We start from the raw sequence: 18702 nt of genomic DNA on the forward strand, positions 1-18702 counted from the left end.
TTTGCAAGCAAAATGAAGACCCCCCCCCATGCAAACACACACTGACTGAATCGCATGAGAGGTCAGTCAGTAGAGAAATGAAAAGAGGACAGTGGACGAATTTTTCTGTTTCACATAACCAGACATCCGTTGTTGAATAGATTTATGATATGTCAGAGGAGAAGTGATGAGTAAGTGCATTGCATAGCTGCATGGCTCTTCTTAATAGACCACTAGCCTGGCCCCACTCTATCAGACACTCTCTAATCGTTGCCCTACACCGGCTCCACCGTATCCTAATGGCACAGATTGCATTAGGGGCCTGGGAGTTGTGTGGGCTAACCCACAGCCTAAAGCCAACCGCTGTATGCAGATGGATCTCCGCACAGCAAACAGCACTCTGATCTAACCGTCTGAGAGAGACTAATCAAATAGAGGGAACGGGAGACTACGGGGGATAAGGATAGACAGGAAGGGGAGGGAGGGAGGGAGAGGAGGGAGTGAATGGAGAGGCTGGCAGAAAGCTGTAGGTAATGCGTCCGCTCTCCCATTTAAGTGGCGAGCCAGCAGTGCAGAACATCTCGCCTCCAAACAACTGTGCCCTTTTAATGAAAGGACAGACACACATGCACGCACACATGCACACACACGCAAACGTGCACACAAACAAACAAAAACACACACACACACACACACACACACACACACACACATTCACACAACTTGAAACCATATTGGAACAGCTTGAGTTTAGCAAAATGAAACATGCTCACACAGCTGTATTGTGTATCACTGAGGAATGGTTAAATTACAATAGATTCAGGGAGAATCCTAATCTAATGAATTGGTATTGTAGATAGATGACCTACTGTGTCAAAAAGTGCCCTCAAAGATTAACCTAACACTGCTTTATGGATTATCAGCACCATTGTTGTCCAGCTCTTATAGCCAATGGCATTAACAGGATTTGTGCAGTGGGAAATGGACTCTAATTTGCTGTTGATTAAAAAATGAATTCAGTATTTCCAGATTAAAAGTATCAGCTCAATAGGCTCTATCAGCTTTATAAGGTTTCCTTAAGGCATCAGGCAAAACACACACACACACAAACACACACACACATACATATACACAGGTGACACAACAACAGCATGGTGGAGGCAGCAGTAAAACAGTCTTACGCCATAAATCCAACTATTGAACTGTGATCATAGATCACTAAGTACTCACTGCTCCAGGTCAGGTCCTATACTGTAAGATGCATTCACTCTCTTATATGGAATGTGTGCTCATACATATTAGATGTTCAGTGTGTATTTGAAGAGTGTCATTCCAAAATCAGATTCAATCAGAGTCATTTGAAAAAAAAACTGACCCCTACTCTTACAAAATGATTGCTGGCAGAATGTATTGCACATCATGGGTTACTATTTAAAGTTATGAGTCATCTTAAGACCATTGCTTACAAAGTAAGCAATGTAATTATTATCGTAATAATAATTATGTTTGTGAGGATAGAATCATCTACATTTGTGCTACCTGAAATGAATGAACAGGTAGCAAGATTTCTCTAAATAAAGGGTTTTGGAATGAAACTCTTCATTTCTTGCAATCCTTATGTGAGTAACGTCCCAAAATAGTGCGCAAATGTGTATGAAGGAATGCCAAATTGTATGTGTAAATGTGCAGGGCATCATCACTTCCTGGTTGAGGAGATAATTGGTTACAGTGTGCTTGCAAGTGTGTGCAGCTGTCACGTTACTAATACTTTGAAGTGTTTGAGGAGTTCAGAGGCTAACTAGAGTTTCACAGTGTCAGCATGAGATTGCAAAGTATATGCCGGGGTAGTGTGTGTATGTGTGTGTGTATGTGTATATGTGTGTGTCGGAGATGGTTGCAGTCTTCCTTAGTCAGCTGTCTGCTACCTTTCAGCTAAGTGACACTGCCAGATTTCCACTTATACACACTTTCCATCCCACTGTAACATCTCAGTCTTTTCTTCCTGAGGTTTCACCGATGTCTCTCTCCCTCCTTCTTGTTCGACCATTGATGACCATTATAAACTTCCAGAGCTTCTCATCGTCTTGTGTTTGTTTAGCTGTTCTTCCAAGCCATTTCTCTCCCCACTCCGCCTTCATGTATTCCCTCCTTCCCCTCTCTCATTTATTTCCATCGGAGAGCATCGATTGGCTCATTTAAGCCCTTCGGTCTGGACTAATATTTCACTCTGTGCCCCCGGTAACCGTCCTCCCTCCCTCCCCTCCACCCCACATTCCACTCCTCCAGCCTTCCTCACTCCTCTCCCTCTATCATTAGTCCCGCCCTCCTAGCCCCTAAAGGTACCTTGATTGGATTGAAGTGATTGATTGACAGAATGAATCCAACTGACAGGTCAAGAGATTCTGATTGAAGCGGGCCCCCACAATTACACATAGACCATTTGGACAGCATGCACATGCACATACGCGCACGCACTCACACACACACTAACCTACACAGTCTGATAAGGAAAACCGAATGGGCGATGAGCAACTTATCAAATGCTTCAAGAATTTGTTCCAAATTCACAAACAGCTGTGTAATTAAGCCAATGTGAACCAAAGTAGTGCTATAATGTGCTGTTTTAGAGATGAGATAAAAGTAAGCGCTGCATACATACTGATAAGGAAATCTCCCCACAGATTATAGCCCTCGCCATGACTAACAGGTCACCTGGGGCTGATTTCATGTTGCCTGCTTCACATGCATGCATGCATGCTTACACACACCGACACACAGCCCCTGGGCTAAGGTGTTGACTTGTCTCCATCTGCTGATCTGTTGGAGCATTGCAGGTCTCCCAAGCCAGTTGGAGGCAGACAGGACCTGCACACCACACCCCTGGAGGAAAGGAGCTTCTGATGTAAAAATAGCATCCTCAAAGTGACGCCTCACACAAAGTCACTTTCAGCATACGAAATCTCTCTCCTGTCGTTTCTGTGTAAGTGGGATCCACAGCTTTGTCATGAATGAAGAGTCCTTAATACTTGTGCATGCACACGCACACCTAAAAACCTTCACTGTGGAATCTAGTGAGGGGAACATTTCTGTTTGTGTGCAGCAGTGTGCTCCTGCATGAGATGGAAACAGATGGCGAATAAATATTCTCACTAAATGTGCTGAAGTTGTCTATGCCTGGCCTGATATTGGACCTTTTGTTTGTATCCATTCATTCAGATGAAACGGACTCTGATGAGAAGAAATTGCCATAAGCGCATCACTCCGCTGAACATGGCTGCTCTTTTTAATCTTTTTTTTTTTTTTTTTTAACTTTCCAAACTCCATCGGTATAAAACATATTCCATTGCACTTTCATTAAAACATTGGGAAAAAAAACAATACAAAATCAATTTCAGATATGATTTACAAAATATATACATGAAATATATACATATACATACACACACAGACATATATACAGCTTATACTCAAACATCCTTACTTACATATACATCTGCGTGTTCATGTATTTGTATGTACATGATGTATATATTGCATCATCCATCTAACTGTCACCAAATCAAATAAGTGAACTTAGAATCCCCTTAGACAACAAAATTGTCCGTAACACTAGCGGTCCTCAAGACCTGGCCATGAAAGAGAGACTGAAAGCATGCCTTTTTACCACAAATGCGGTTTCAAAATGTGAACAACAATATCACACAAGTACCTTATGCAGGACATTTCAAAAGTTCAGACAAAACATTTCAGGGCTTTCTAGCATGGCCAGCTAGTAATGACCTTAGTGAGAGAACCAAAGACACAGGAGAAATATTAAAATAACAGACAGGCAATAAGAACAGAAATATTGTACGTCTAGTAGTTAAATGACATCAGTTTCTATATAAAAGCACAGAGAAATTATGGGGTTTCTCAGAGGGGCGCAGTGACCTATGCTGTGCTAATGGAGACCATGGCAACAACATGTGGATGGATGGACGGCTGAAGAGGTGTGTGCTAATTTTCAATTTTACATAGCTGGTTTAAATCAGAGAGGGGCCAGAGTCTGAACGAAGACTAAGTGAACGTACAGGAGCTAAAGGCTCAAATGTTGGACAGTGAATGCTCAGAGTAAAAGTTGGCATTGATGTGCTTCCTATGTACACTGAAAGCTGGGGCTGCACTGGCCGATTTCCGTGTTTACTCATGACATCTAACTGGGGTGAGAATTCAATAGTGCAATTTCAAAAATCAAGATTTTTGTTGGTCGTCTCAAAAGGAGTTGCTTGTATTTTCACACAGCAGTACACTAACTCTCCCTATCTGGTTCTGTCTTGCCACTGTGACTGCCCCCCCCCCCCCGTCCTTTAGGCTCACCCATCCCTCACTTATTCTGTCCCTTTCTATCACTCTTTCTACGGGGTCTGTTCCACCAGAAGATATTAGATATAGTGCTGGCTGCTGGCTACTTCGCCTGTCCTTCTGTTCTTCCCATCCACCCAATCCATCTGCCCCTGCCTTGTGCTTTCCTCCACCCACATATCCCTATCACCCCCTCCTCAAGCCCTGCACCAGTCTAAGCCTCCTCTTGCTTGATCTCCATCGCTCCTCCATTTTTGCTGCTGCCGTATCCCAGGGGGACACTTCCTCCATTGTTCCTGCTCCCCTCCCCTGCCTCGAAGCTCTTCTCTTCCAGCGGCTTGCCAATCCAGGCTCCGTAGCCGTGGACGTTGAGGGCCTGGAAGAACTGCTGCTTGGCCAGCTGGAAGGACATGGCTGACATCTTGGCTTGGGCGTAGGAGGGTAGGGAGAGGAGGTCGTCGCGGCCGCACCGCTGGCACAGAGTGTGGAACAGACGGAACAGGTTGGACTTGGACACGCGGGACACGTCCAGTTTGTGCCTGGAGGGGAGGAAGAGGAGGAAGGCTTTAGCTGAGTGTTGATAAGAAAAGACAGAGTGAGGCTCATGGATAACATCATAGTTTGTCTAGCAAACCAGCATCGTGCATTTTTCCCTCTCGTCTTGTTCGCCTTACATAAATGCCTGCTGTTCACTGTTTTGGGTGCTTCATTTATCACTGCTTTGCTATCGGCTTGTTCTTACCTGACGACTCTCACCAACTACAATAGAGCATCTAAAATGAATCTACATTACTGTCAAGAGTCTTAAGTTTGTGTGTGTCTTGAATATCATCATAGCAAAATATTTGACCCATAATATTTTGCAAAATCTTATAGTTGTTATAAGAGGTTGACTTGGGACACATCGCCTAAATGGAAACGGACTTCATTTAAGCATTTTTGAGCATCTCCAAATTCTTTTTCTGGCAACAAATTCCAGGCAAGTATTGTCGCAATGATATGGTTGTTCGATCGATGTCGCAATGATCAATAACTCATATAGATGAAAAATGACATCACTGGAATGCATTTTAGATGCGTTTTGGAGGCATACAGAGCTACTGGGTAAGTCAATTTCAAGTCAAAATTTCTGCTGAGGCAAAGGATTGACTTGAAGTTGTTGGGGGTTAATAGAAAGTTATTGCTAGCCACTGGAGAAAGGCAAAAAACCCCTCAATAACAGCACTATTTTCCTTTAATAATGATTAAGCAGTGGAGTGAACAAAAACAGCCCATAATAACAATCCAAAAGGTTAATAAAGCATGCGTGTCTCTATCAGGAGGGACAGGATTGAGTCTAGTTATATTGCATACTACATACCCGTCCAGTTTTCCTTTGGTCCCATCCAGCACCTCCACACTGAGCTGGTCTGGATAGCTCCAGTTCACGCTGGACTCCTTGGTCTTCCCTGTGTGGCGTGTTGAGTCGTAAACACTCACCCTGCCCACCTACAGTACAACCAGGTGGTGTGGGAGAGGAGAGGGGGAGAGTGAGCATATTTTGTTCAATTAGGGTGATTTAGCCCAGCGATGTGATTCAGCAATTCCAAATAGAGCGTGCAGAATGGGTTGTGTAATGCATGTGTCACCGTGACGGCTGCATCACACTGTGTTGATTAGGGATGGGAATTTCGACCAATTTCACTGATGTTTAAATGAAAGACATGAAACTGCTTCAACAACTATTCTAAAATTAGAAATACGCTGAAATGGACAGAACTGCCAGCTATTTCTCAGGCATTTCTCTGGCAGCGTAATTGTGACCTACCTGCTTTTGAACACTGCTTTTTGTTTTTTTTACATCAATTTCATCATCACACTCCTGCATCGGTTTACTTTCTTCCCACCACTACACACACACACAAAAGCTCATATCATGGCAACAAGAGGACAAACAAGAATCACAAACATTCTGAACTACTACAGACATATCATGTTCTTAAAATAACCTTGCACCAAATTTGAAAAAAGACAAGCAATGCAGAAATACAGGAGTGTTGGCAGGTACATTTATGAATTCAGTGAGGATGCCCACAATATTCCTGACTAGTGTAAACATGCAGCTTTGCCCATAACTCCGACTGATACCTCTGGGTGGTTGAGTGTGAAGGGAGGAGGGAGACTCTGGGTGAAGGCATCTCCGTCTCTGGCCAGTCGACAGCAGACGGCCCGTGTCAGGTGCCCGTGGCTGTACAGATAACCTGACAGGCACAAACATTAAAGACAGATTGTGAAACACAAATCTCACACAAGAAGCTGTGTAAAAGTGAAGTGGAGAGGCACTTACAATTCATCACATTTCAATGATTAGTTTACTCTCATGGCTATTGATGTCACATTATCTGTTCTGCAACTACAACAGCATATAACAGTCTCACTAGAGCAGTATGTCTAACCGAGCGTGATGGACTTCAGGTAGATGGGATGCAGGAAGTGGGTGAGCAGCGCCCCCTGCAGGCCCAGTACGTTCCAGCGCAGGATCTTATCGCTGCAGCTCATGGTCCGCAGCCTCTCACCGTGCTGGATGCCGTCCCAGGTGGGCACAATGGCACTCGACTCCACCGGGATGGTGCCCTCGCCTGGCACGGCACCACGCAAAACAAACAACACCACACACACATGGAAAAAGGTCACGGTTCACGTTTAGAGACCTTAATGTGGAATCGTGTGTAACCAATATACAATGTTCGTGTATGAGAGAGATGTGTGTGAGTCTCACCATTCTCCACTTTGGTGCGTAGTTTGCCCTGCTTGGCATTCTCAAACAGAGGCTGGTGGCCATCGACCTCATCGCCCGTCTCACTGCACGACTTGTCAAACAGAGCCCCATCCCCACATGGTGCCGTGCTAAGAAAAACAGACGAAAAGTATTGAGAAGAGAGAAGAAAAGTATTGATATGTGCTTTGACACACAATAAAATGACATGCTGTTTAAAAAGAGAAGAAAAACATTGATCCAAAGATGCCATATTGATGTATCTGACTGATGGGCAGGAGGAGGAGAGGGAAAGAGGAGAGGATAGGGGGAGTTGAAGAGGGAGAAAGAAAACATCTGATACTCCCACCTGATATAGAGGTGAAAGGTGATGTCAGATTTGATCCGGAGTTTGTTTTCCTTGGCCGGTTCAAATATACTGTCGTCTGCGCCGTCGCAGTGCTTCAGCAGCTCACTGTACAGAAACCTGAGAGGAGGGGAGACGAGGGTGAGACTAGACTTATAAATAATGTCCTGTAGATTGGGTCTGAGACAGAAGGGTATTTTTAGAACTAGGGGAAGAAACATTGATGAAAGAGCGAGATCTATTTCTACCGAACAAATCCCCTTCTGGAGATGATTTCTGCATGGCAATCATTAACAGTGTCTCCTTTAAGGCTCAGCTCCTCCCCTTTAACACAGCGATTCCCTGGTGGAAAAACATAAGAGAGACACATTCAATGTCACAGAACACAACAATGCAACACCTCTCAGTTCAGTGGTGACCTAGTTCTGTGGCTTTCTGACAGTGAATTCATCTGAGCACAGAAATCCATAAATTTCCTCGCACCATGCATATATGCGGTAAATGTGAATTTATTCCTATTTAGCCACTTCTGACACTATTCATTTTACTTAAGTATTTTAGCATTTCCCCCTCCCTGTGCCTCATAGGCGTGTGCTAAAAGGCGTGGCGTTGATATACCAGTGCCCAGGCTGACAACAGTGCCCAGGCCCTCCCCTCTCCTCATCACGATGGTGGCCAGGATCTTGCGTCCCAGAAGGCTGTGCTGGATGCGTGTGGTCAGGGCGTTGAAACGCTGGTGACTCAACATTGCTATCTGGTCATGCAAAGTGCTGCCACTCACTGGAAGCTAGAGAGAGGGAGGTATAGATGACAGGAAAGGCAAAATGGAAAGGAAATTAGGGATATTTAAGGCTTGAGGAGTCTAATGAAAAAGATCACAAAATATTGCACTGTGGAAAATGGATGATTTTCTTCATTTTTTACTGTGATTCAATGAACTAAAAAGGCTTGTATGTGAATCAGTCCTATTCCTGTTGGTGCATACTATAATAGAATACTACACTAATACTATCATGTTGGTGCATGTTAAAATAGAAAATGTAAAAGTAATGGTAATTGAGCAGTACCTCGGCTGGGATGAGTTCCCCTGTGCGCGCTGCCCTCTCAGCCTCTCCAATCAAAACCCTCAGAGCAGCGTCTGCTGCTTCCTGTTTTCCCTGCTTCTTGTTAGACGCACAGACTGGAGGGAACCAGCGTCCACCCAGCTTGGCCTGGTAGGTAAACCTGAGCAAGAGGGACAGAGAGAAAGGCGATCAGAGGACATAACAGGGTTCCCACACTCACTTGAACACCACTTTTCAGATATTTGCCTTTCAGGGTGAAATTCAAGGACTCAAAATTGGCATGTTTTGGGGTAAAATTAGACATCAGAGAGGCCTAATTTTTTTTATTCATCATCTTGTCATGTCAGGAAATCATTTGTTTTGAAACTGCTGCGATGTCTACGCAAATATCCATCACAGGGTTTTCCTCAGCATGTCAAGTGTTTATCCTAGTAAGGAGAGAGGTCCAGAGAGCTGAGGCATATTATATAATTTAGGTGCTATCTTTTAATTTTAAAAGATTTAGTGCTTCAAAGGCGATCCATTCATTTTCAAAAACTTTTAAGGCATTATTTTATTTTTCCCAAATCCACAAACCTTCAGGGATTTTCAAAGCCCATGGGAACCCTGACATAAGGACACTAGAGAGGACTAAGTTGTATCCAGAGTTTGCATATTAGGGCTGCGTGTGTGTGTTTGTATGCATGCAGAAGTAACACATACTTGGGCTCATGTGGTGGCCCAGCCTGGCCCACCAGGCGGATCTCAGCAGCAAAGCCCCGGGCTCTGGCGTACTCCAGCAGACCCGACACAGCATTGTTGTTCAGGTGGTTGATGAGGTCTCCCACCCCCGCCTCATGGGCTGCACGCAACTCGTCTGCCGTCAGAGGGGGCAAGGAGGGGCATGTAGTCCCAGAACCGCCGCCCTCGCTGTCACCTGATGAGCCCAGGGGCAACTGGGGCTGGAGGAACAGAGAGGAGAGGGAGGGGGGGGGGTGATAAAATGGTAAAACAAACAAAAAAAACAGCAGAGAGGGAGATGTGAATGGTATTGAGCAGAGTGAGCAGAACAGTGTGACAGAAATGACAAAAATCACTTTTTCAGGCAGAGAGATCAGCTGATTTTTAAAGACCCTAAGAAATGGCATCTTTACTTCCTTGATTTGATGCATTTCCTGTTGAAACAGGATGTTGGGGCGGGACATAATGCAGTGAGAGATCATTCAGAAGTCTAAACCAATGGAATATATATGAATATGAGTCAGAGAAAGGCAATTTTATTTGATGGGAGTGGTGCGGAGGGGCGGGATTGTTCAAAAGTAGAGTAGAGTTAGAAATGTATATTTACACCTAGTAGCGCAGCATGAGGTCACCATTAAAGATACTCCATTTTCCAGGAAGTAAAAGTAATGGGAGTTCATTTCATGGGGACTTTAAAATAATTTTAGTCCCTTGGAGGATGATAAAACCTTTTCTTTCCTTCCATCTGACCAGCTTGGCTTAACCTCTGCCTCTTCCTCCTCACCTTGTTGAGCTGTAGTCTCCCATCGGCCATTAATTCTTTGACTGCCTCCTCTGCAGCCAGCTGGCGGGCAGCCTTCTTACTCGGGGCCGAGGCCTCCGCACACAAGCTCTCTCCGACCTTCACCCTGTACATGAACCTGAGTACAAGACAAGGAAGGAGCGGAGGATGGATGGAGAAAAAAAAGGAGAGAATATTTTGAGTTTCATAACAAAGAGCTCAGAGGCAATGTGGGGATCCAAGGTGATCACACGCTTTAATGAGTAACCTCTCCAGACACCTGACTTCCCACATTTAGATGGGAGAGTGACAGACATGAGCATTGTCACAGCAGCAGCGGTGCCTATGGTGCACTCGCAATCAAGACAGACAGATGCAGTGTTTAAAGAAAGGCACGGGAGCAAAACACAAGTTGATATTGTATCTCCCAGCCGGCAGACTGCCTTGAGGGATGGATTACAACCAGAAAGAACGATAAAGAGCAAGAGAGAGGGATGGACAGAGAAGGTATTGTCTCTTTGTCAGCAGACTGCTGTATTGAGGCCAGCTTGGACAGAAATAGCTGATCAACTGCTTCCCCAATGAGACACTGAATGACCATGGAGGAACTTGATCTAAGAAGCAAGGGGTGAAGGGAAGAAGAACATCCAGAAGGACAGATTCAGAGGGAGGTGCAGTAGTCAGTACCGTGGGTCGTGTGGTGGGCCTTCCTGGCCAGTGATGATGAATTCGATGGGGTTCCCCGTGCGCTGGCTGTACTCCATCAGAACAGAGACTGGGTTCTTCCCGCCCGGCAGAGACCGAGACAGCGGCTGGCGAGGTCCTTCCACCATCCCCATCCCCTCCGCACCTCCTGTCCCAAACATTGCCCCCATGCCTCCGTCAGGCCCCTGGTAGACAGTGGGGGAGAGAAAAATATCATTCATTACAGATCTGTTTGTTTTTAAGAATGAATTTAATAATTTTTACTATATCAAGACTGGCTTCTTGCAGATATCTTTTCAAAATCATTGATTCATTCACAGCTTTTACCACGAACTAGGGCTGATTTGGCAAGCTTTAAATGGCTGATGGGAACTTATTTCCAAAACACTCCAACAAACACACACTCACAGCGGTGTCGGGGACTGGATCTATGACTTGGTCCATACTGGCAGTGTTTCCCTCCTCCCCCGCGCTCGCCCCTCCTTCCGTCTCTCCAATGAGAATGCGCAGGGTGGCTGCAGCAGCGTCCTTCTTTGCAACCTTCTTACTGGAGGCCTCGGCTGCAGGAAACAGCCTCCCGTCGAGCATCACCTGCATACGAAATCTGACAGAGGGAGAGGGTGTTCAGATGAGACAGAGTGCTCTTTTCAAAACCTCTAAACGATCTATTGAACGGCTACTGTGTAGTAGTGACAAAATTATCGGGTTACAAGCAAGGTTACTCCCATACTTAAAATGTAAGCATCAAATGACATAGGTCGGATATATTTCTGAAGCACTTTTCACAAATAGGTTTGTCACAAGGTGCTTTACAGAAAGCAACAGACACAAATACAGGTGAAAAAACAAAAGATGATATAACAATGCATCGTAAAACAAAAGACAGTACATCACAAACTCCAAAAAACGGGGCCAACGCTTTTACATGTGCAAATATACTTTCCTCTTGTTACATTTGAACAGTGGGTGCACAAACAATGTTCATAAGTGAATTTACATTGAGTTAGCCCTTGTATCAATGTGACACAACAAATGCATCATGTGACTGACCTTGGGTCGTGGGATGGCCCTGATTGGTCGAGGAGCAGGAACTCGCAGGTCTGGCCCAGATACTGGGCGTACTCCATGAGGCCGCTGACCGGGTTCTTCAGCCTCACCTCCTGTAACTTGGCCCACAGGTTCTGAGGTGGGGGGGCTGCCAGCGACACAGCGACAGTTCCCATGGCATTGGTCCTGTCTCCAGCCAGTTTCTCAGCATCTGTCTCTCGGCGGATGGCATTAAGGAATTCTGGGATGTCGTCGGTGGCCCACTGTCCTCCGTTGGCCTCGTCGTCCTGACAGGAGGTGGAGGAAGGGGGGTGCAGGGGAAGCGGGAGAGGGGAAAAAAGAAATAGAAAGAGGAAAGAGGTAGAAGTGTTAATAAAATCAGTGTAGGGCTCCAGACCTGGGAGAGGGTCTGCCAAGTCGTGGTCTTTGGCAGTGAAGTCTCCTGCAGCCCAAGATTGGGCATTTTTCTGTACAGCACCACAGTACTTGCTGTCAAATTTGAAAGCTCTAAAAGCTTCTTGGGTAACATATTATTTAGCTATTCTGATACTGGAACATTCAATCACAAAACTGCATAGCGCCAGCAGCTTAGGCTGCTACCACTGTGACTATTAAATCCTTGAGCCTTTATTATTAAGATCTTGAGACTTTGTGTCCAATATTTAAATGGCTCTATTAAACTTGAATACATCTGGTTGGTTATGCATCTTTTTTTCTCTTCATCTTTTTAGATGCTGTGCTGTATGATCTTGGAAGACATATTATCATTATCTAGATATTATTGCCATCTACTAGAGTTATATCATCTAGGCTACATATTATTATTATTATTATTATATTTTGAATGTTTTTTTAAACCACACCTCTGTAATATTTAATCACTTGTTAATCTATTGTTATTGCTAAGCCAAGCAGCCCCATTTGAATCTTCGCCCTTATTTTCTTTTTTAAGTATGACTGTTTAATGTATCTTTCTCTCTCCATAATAAAATATTAACCCCCCCAAAAAAGTTTGAAAGTCCACCTACCGCTTCATTGTGGCCCTGCTGTGGCTGCCAGCCCTCCTGTAACGGCAGTGGCTCGAGCCCTGGTAGTGGTGGCGACGGCAGGAATGCGGCCGCACCTCCCTTCTCCTCTCCACTGGCTCCCTCCTCCATCTGGCACCCCTCAGCTGGGGCGCCCTGTGCGGCTTTGATGCTCCTTTCCATCCTCTCTCTGCGGTGGTTGGACAGCTCCCAGGTGGGAGGGGTGACCTCACCATTCTTAGTGACTTCACCTTGCTTTTCCAGGGCGTACAGGGTGGGATTGACCTGCTTAGCATTCCTAAGACCCAGGTTTTTGGCTATGACAAGAGCCGTAGCCTCCCCTGACTCCAGGAGGTACTGCAGGATATGCTCCTTCTGTTCTGACATGGTGGGAGGCTTCAGTTCCTGGCTAGCGGAGTCGGTAGTGACAGGCTGTTGTTTGCCCTGGTGTTCGGCTTCTGCTGGTGACTGGGATTCTTTCTGGTCAGAGTCAGATGACTCTAAGGAAGAGCAGGAAGAAGAACTGGATTCAGTGTCAGAGTCCTCTTCTCTGAGTTGTCCCCTGTTTTCTGCTGTTTCTGCTTTTAGCTCAGGCTCGGCTTCAAGTTTCTGAGAGTGTTCTGAACTTCCTGGTTTGAGGTTTTGATTTTCCTTGTTTCTGAGAGGGTCTCTGTACAGAGTCCACTCAGGAGGGTGGAGTCCCTGCTTGGAGGCTTTTTGTGAACGTTCCAGAGAGTAGAGAGCCTTGTTGACTATCGTTTTGGGCAGACGCAGCTTTTTAGCTAAGAATTTTGCAGAGACGCTCTCACTTGGACTCAAAGAAGCCAAGGTCCTGTGTACCTGGTCCTGGATGTCAGGTGTGAGAATGAGGTTAGCTTTATTAAAGCTCCTATTTGTTGAGCTACTGAACACAGAGGTTCTGTCAAAACTTTCCCCTCCTCTGTAGGGCCTGTCTCTATGAAGGGAAAAGCTCTGAAAACTTTCAGATAGAGAGTCTGTTTGGAAGCACCATTGTCTGTTGGAGTACTGGTTGTGGTTTTTAGCTTGTGTCTGGTTTTGACTCCAGTGTCGAGGGCCTGGGGTGCTTCTAGGGGCTCCTACACCGGATGGGTACGCAAGACTGTGGTCCCGGCTGTAGACCCCTCTACCGCCAGGGCTGCTGTTGGGGTGGGGATATCTACTGTACCCTGACTGGGGCTGGTGTGGTGAACTAGGTGGCCAGCTGGGTACCGCCCCCCCCCCACCTCCTCGTGGACTGCCTCTGAACTGTGGAGCCTCAGAGCACTGTCCCCTCAGGAACTGTGCCTGTTGGTACTGAAAGGAATCGGGACCAGGATTAGAACTGAAGTTCTGATTACTTGATCCGTTAGGGACCAGGGGTTTAGGGGCTGCCACTTGACCGTGGCCTGGTAGGGGCGGGGCAGAAGGGAGGAGAGGACGAGCTGGGGGTTGGAAGGGCACTACAGGGCGGGCAGAGCTGGAGTAGTCACTTGGATGTGGGATCTGCTGTGGGCCAGCTCTAGGGTGGAGGGTGGTTGGGCCAGTTCTGTAGTATTGCTGCTTGGCCTGGAGGTGGGGCGGCGGAGGTCTGTGATAGTGTTCTTTGGAAGGCCCTCCTCTACCTCTGCTCATAGCGCAGGGGTCGGGGTGGGAGGGGGCCGGTGGGGCTGGTTGTGCAGCTTCTGTATGGGCTTGTGTCCTGTAGCACAAATGGCAGACCCTGGTGGAAAGACAGGGCAGGCCACGATTGCACACTTACAGCACCTGAAAAACAAACAAAAGGACAGGATGAAGAGAATGGAAATAAACCACACAACAAAACAATAATGAAGGTACACACCGGTTGAAATTACAGTGCAGAAATGGTGGAAAAATGAGTGAAGAAATTGTTCTTTAAGTGGATGGCACAGGTTCAGGCCGTGTGTCGGCGAGCATCCACCCTGCAAGTGTCCTTGGGTAAGTCACTGAATCTCTACCAGCTCCAGGGACACTGCTCTGGATCTGACTCTACGTTCTGACCTCCCTGAAAGGCGGCAAGCAAAAAAAGACCTTCCCTAGAGGGATCAATAAAGTATCACATTAGTATTATGAAAATAAAGACTATTAGCGCAGAGGATAAGCTCTATGAGGTATGCTATCTTGCCAACACTGCTATGTATATCTTCAGATTATACCCTAGCCAGTCTACAAGGATGTGACAGGGTGACATACTGACTCTCCCTGTCACACTGAAACTTAATCCCAGGGTAAAAGGCTGGTGATAAATAATTCAGACCTTCTTGCGACTATTCCATTTTATTTCTGGCCTTACAAATAATTGCTGGATCCATAGCAGAGAGGAAAGTGAGACACTGATGCAGACAAAAAGGACAGTTCCAAGGACACAACCAAGGACATGGGTGCTGCCTGTAACTGACAAGCAGTGGACAGCAAATGATGCAGTGGCTAGTTGGACAATCCTGACTACAACGCAAGCCTTTCACAGAGCTACGTTAATCCCCCCCTCCAAAAACACACACACACAAAAAATATTTACTATCAACTAATCCAGTAAAAATGTAGATCCTGAACAGCGCAAAGGCAATCCTAAATTCCAATAAACCCCTCTCTGGAACAACAAACATTGATTCAGCCTAGAGTGTCATATCTGACAACACTCAATAATGTCTATATCGATGAGACTGACAACAAGGAGACACCCAATACTGAGTCAGGTTTCAGCCCCTCTGGCCCAGTCAGCATAGACTTGTCTGTCACATATAGCTGAGCAGGTCTGAATGCCGCCACATTAATATAGAGAACACCATCCGGTTGGTTCTTAACGGTAATAGGGGCAGACAGGGCCAGCAGCCCAGGGGCCAAACGGGGCTGGAGCTGACTCATCTTGACCCTGATGCAAGGCAACAGTTGACAGCCAAAACAACAACTCCGTGTTTTCCAGAATTCACTTTCATTATGTTGCTGCTTTTGGACTGGAAAAGCGCCAGGGCAGAGGCATGGGCAAGACGTCCCTTTTGGCAAGTGATGAATCAACTGTTTTGTGTATTTTATGCTGTCATCATGTCAAGATACAGCTGAATGCTGGTCTGTGGGTTGGTGTCCAAACTGACCCCGTCCAGTCACCTTGCTGTCCCTTGTCAACTCTGCAGTGCACAGACTGTTGATGAAACCCGGTGCATGGTCCCAATTCAGTGCACACTGTCTTCATATTTACATTTAACAAACCATAATAACTCGCTGCACACGGCCTGAGGAGCTAACACAGTATTGTGGATCTCACCTAGTTTAAATGGAGGAAGTGGCGGCGAAAACGTGGGATTTTACCGCTCCTGTAGCTTCGCAATGATCAGATGAAGAATTTTACCTACCGACGGCGACGAGATAACGACTATCACAAGTAATAAACACACAATAAAGATGCTGTAACGTAACCACGCGGTCGCTTTAAAATCAGAAATTAGAGCTTTATAAATGGCAAGAGCTTTTCTCCCCTAGCGTCTTCCGCTTTGGATGATCAAGGTCCTTCCCGCTGCCTCCAAAGTGCACAATAACAATTTCGGCCGCTTATGTATGCTATTTAGTATGCTGTACAATTGCGTTGCTATACTGCTACACCAGCAAAATTAGACAAAACAGCTTTGGCTCACGTGTCAGGAGAGTGAAACGGGCTAAAAACCGACAATGATAAGTTTCGTTTTCATTTGTTAGGAAACGAAGTTAAGTTTCTATTGTGTGCCACGTGACCCGCCGCAGCGCTGCTCCGAGGGCAGAGACAGACAGACAGACAGACAGACACACACACAGGCAGACAGACAGAGAGAACGAAAGAGACAGACAGACAGAGGGGGTTGGTCTATGAAGTAGAATAAAAGCCTATTTCTTCTGTGTCTCACTTTATTTTCAAGGGTCAAGCTTGAAGATGTGCTGCAGTCCAACTCCAAGACAAACAATACGTGTGTTACTGTGCTACAGGGACACGCTGCTGCATACACTGTAGCAGTGGTGACATCTGATTCACACAAACGAGGATGAGAGGAAAGGATGGGAATGATAAATGATAGTAAATGCTTGGTTTGTGAGCGGAGAAAGAACAAAAACAAAGCATAGGGGGCGGGGAAAGAAGGGAAAGCAGATGTCAGATACAGCCCCGGGCTGTCTTTCACCCCCAGAATACCATCCATTCAATCACGTCCTTATGGAAAGTAACATAACAGTAATTCTGTTATGAATTTTAGAAGGATGCCATACAGAATATCACAGAAAAACTACGAGTTCCTATAGGAATTATATAGTGGTACTATGGGAGATAACAAAATACAATAAAGAGCGATAAGGTGACTGACTGTAAACTCATGGTTGAGCCCCGCAGCCTATAGAGATATTTTTAGATTATAGTGTTAAGACAAGAGTTTAAAAATAGCATTAAGCACGACAAGGTTACTTTTGAATCTACAGTCGAGTACCACAGACTAGTCCCTAAAGGAATATTATAGTGATTCATTGTAAGGACACACTCACAAACCAAAAAGTTAGACAGTATTTTAGCATCAGGTGTGGGTGGTTTCCTATCATTCACATTTCGCTGATTGCCTATACCTTATTCAATTAAATTCTATCTTGATATATTTTCAGTCTATTACTGTTCAAAGAACAACTCTCATAACTTCTATCTCCACGTGAACAGAGGTAGTAATTATTATTAATAAATAATTATTATCAAAGTAATTATTATTCCACGCCAAGCACCTTTTAAGATGTAAAAAAAAAAAAAAGTCTCATACTCCAGGCGCCCCATTTCATTTATTATAACTGATTATTACATCTGGACAACACAAAAATCAGGCATAGGGGAAAGAACGTAAAGCAGAATATCTAATAGTAATGAATCACAATGCTGTGTCCAAAAAGTCATATCTTTTAAAGAAAAAACAAAACAAAACATTATGATCAAAACATGGAAAATAAAATGACCTCCAAACAATGGTCATCATAGGGCAAACAACCACCAATATGAACAAAAACAGTTGTACATTTTGTATACTGTATTGATTTATGTTTTTACGTTAAGAGACCATATCCTCATAGAAGTTACATCAGTTTGATACTACTTACTGTGCTGTATACTATGAATTGTGATTTATGTCAGTCGAAACGGTGGTAAACTCTATTCCTCAGACGAAAGATGGGTAAAATGAGTTGGCTCACCCTCCACTACATCCCTGGCATACATCAAATGCAACACAAAGGTCTTATCATGTCTTATCTCTTTTACTTAACGCAGATTCCATTCATTTCAGTTGAATGAACACAAAGCTGAAACTAGTCCGGACGTGTTCGTGGTGATTTAAGAAAGCTAGCGAGGCACAACTAACCACAATTTTAACTTTTTGAACCGCGTTGATGTGACAACAAAACCACATGTACGCTACAAAAACAGTCAAGCCTATTCTTTAATGTGATGCTAGCAGCAGCAGCTGGACATGATTGAAGCTACTTCTGTAGCTAACGTTAGCTAGCTCATCACCAGCAGCACCACACCGCACTGGCACTGCACCATTTCCAACTGCCGCCTGCAGCACAAGCACTTAATTGTCTGGTATCGCAAAAACACCAGAGATATTCTCCACTCAAACCATACCGGCAGATAATCGATATTTTTAATAATTTCAATGAATTACCTTCACTCGCAATAACTGGTTTCCGACAGTTGTTGTTAGGATGCAGATTTTTAATGCGGTGATACAAACAATCAAAAGAACGGGTGCGCGAATCCGTGACGTCTATCATTTGCGACCGATAGAGAGTGACACGGCGCAGATAAGTGACGCACACACAGAGGCGCGTTCGAATACTTTTCAGGAGCATCCTTTGCGCTCTTACTACATTGGGTAGAAGAAGATACCTTTACGGAGGGCCACAATTTTGCAAACCTGCACCGT

At 45.1% G+C, this 18702-nt stretch overlaps 1 protein-coding gene across 3 annotated transcripts; it reads right to left on the minus strand.

Moving 5' to 3' along the window:
* Positions 1-3246: 3246 nt before the first annotated feature.
* On the minus strand, positions 3247-18527 carry adar (adenosine deaminase RNA specific). 3 transcript variants are annotated; one of them, XM_071911220.2, is made up of 16 exons: positions 18442-18527; positions 12767-14527; positions 11742-12025; positions 11100-11295; positions 10674-10876; positions 9990-10125; positions 9188-9426; positions 8489-8645; positions 8040-8208; positions 7670-7763; positions 7425-7541; positions 7079-7206; positions 6756-6938; positions 6448-6560; positions 5681-5808; positions 3247-4859 (listed from the first exon to the last, which is right to left on the minus strand). In XM_071911220.2, the coding sequence occupies exons 2-16, from the start codon at positions 14393-14395 to the stop codon at positions 4535-4537; spliced, it is 4101 nt and encodes a 1366-aa protein (XP_071767321.2). In that variant the 5' UTR covers positions 14396-14527; positions 18442-18527; the 3' UTR covers positions 3247-4534. The 3 variants fall into 3 exon arrangements, with proteins under 3 accessions (XP_071767321.2, XP_078143344.1, XP_078143345.1); XM_078287218.1 differs by lacking the exon at positions 18442-18527 and adding an exon at positions 16044-16416; XM_078287219.1 differs by lacking the exon at positions 18442-18527 and adding an exon at positions 14604-14645.
* Positions 18528-18702: the final 175 nt, after the last annotated feature.

Source organism: Centroberyx gerrardi, chromosome 12 (genome assembly GCF_048128805.1).
Source record: "Centroberyx gerrardi isolate f3 chromosome 12, fCenGer3.hap1.cur.20231027, whole genome shotgun sequence".
NCBI classification, from domain to species: domain Eukaryota; kingdom Metazoa; phylum Chordata; class Actinopteri; order Beryciformes; family Berycidae; genus Centroberyx; species Centroberyx gerrardi.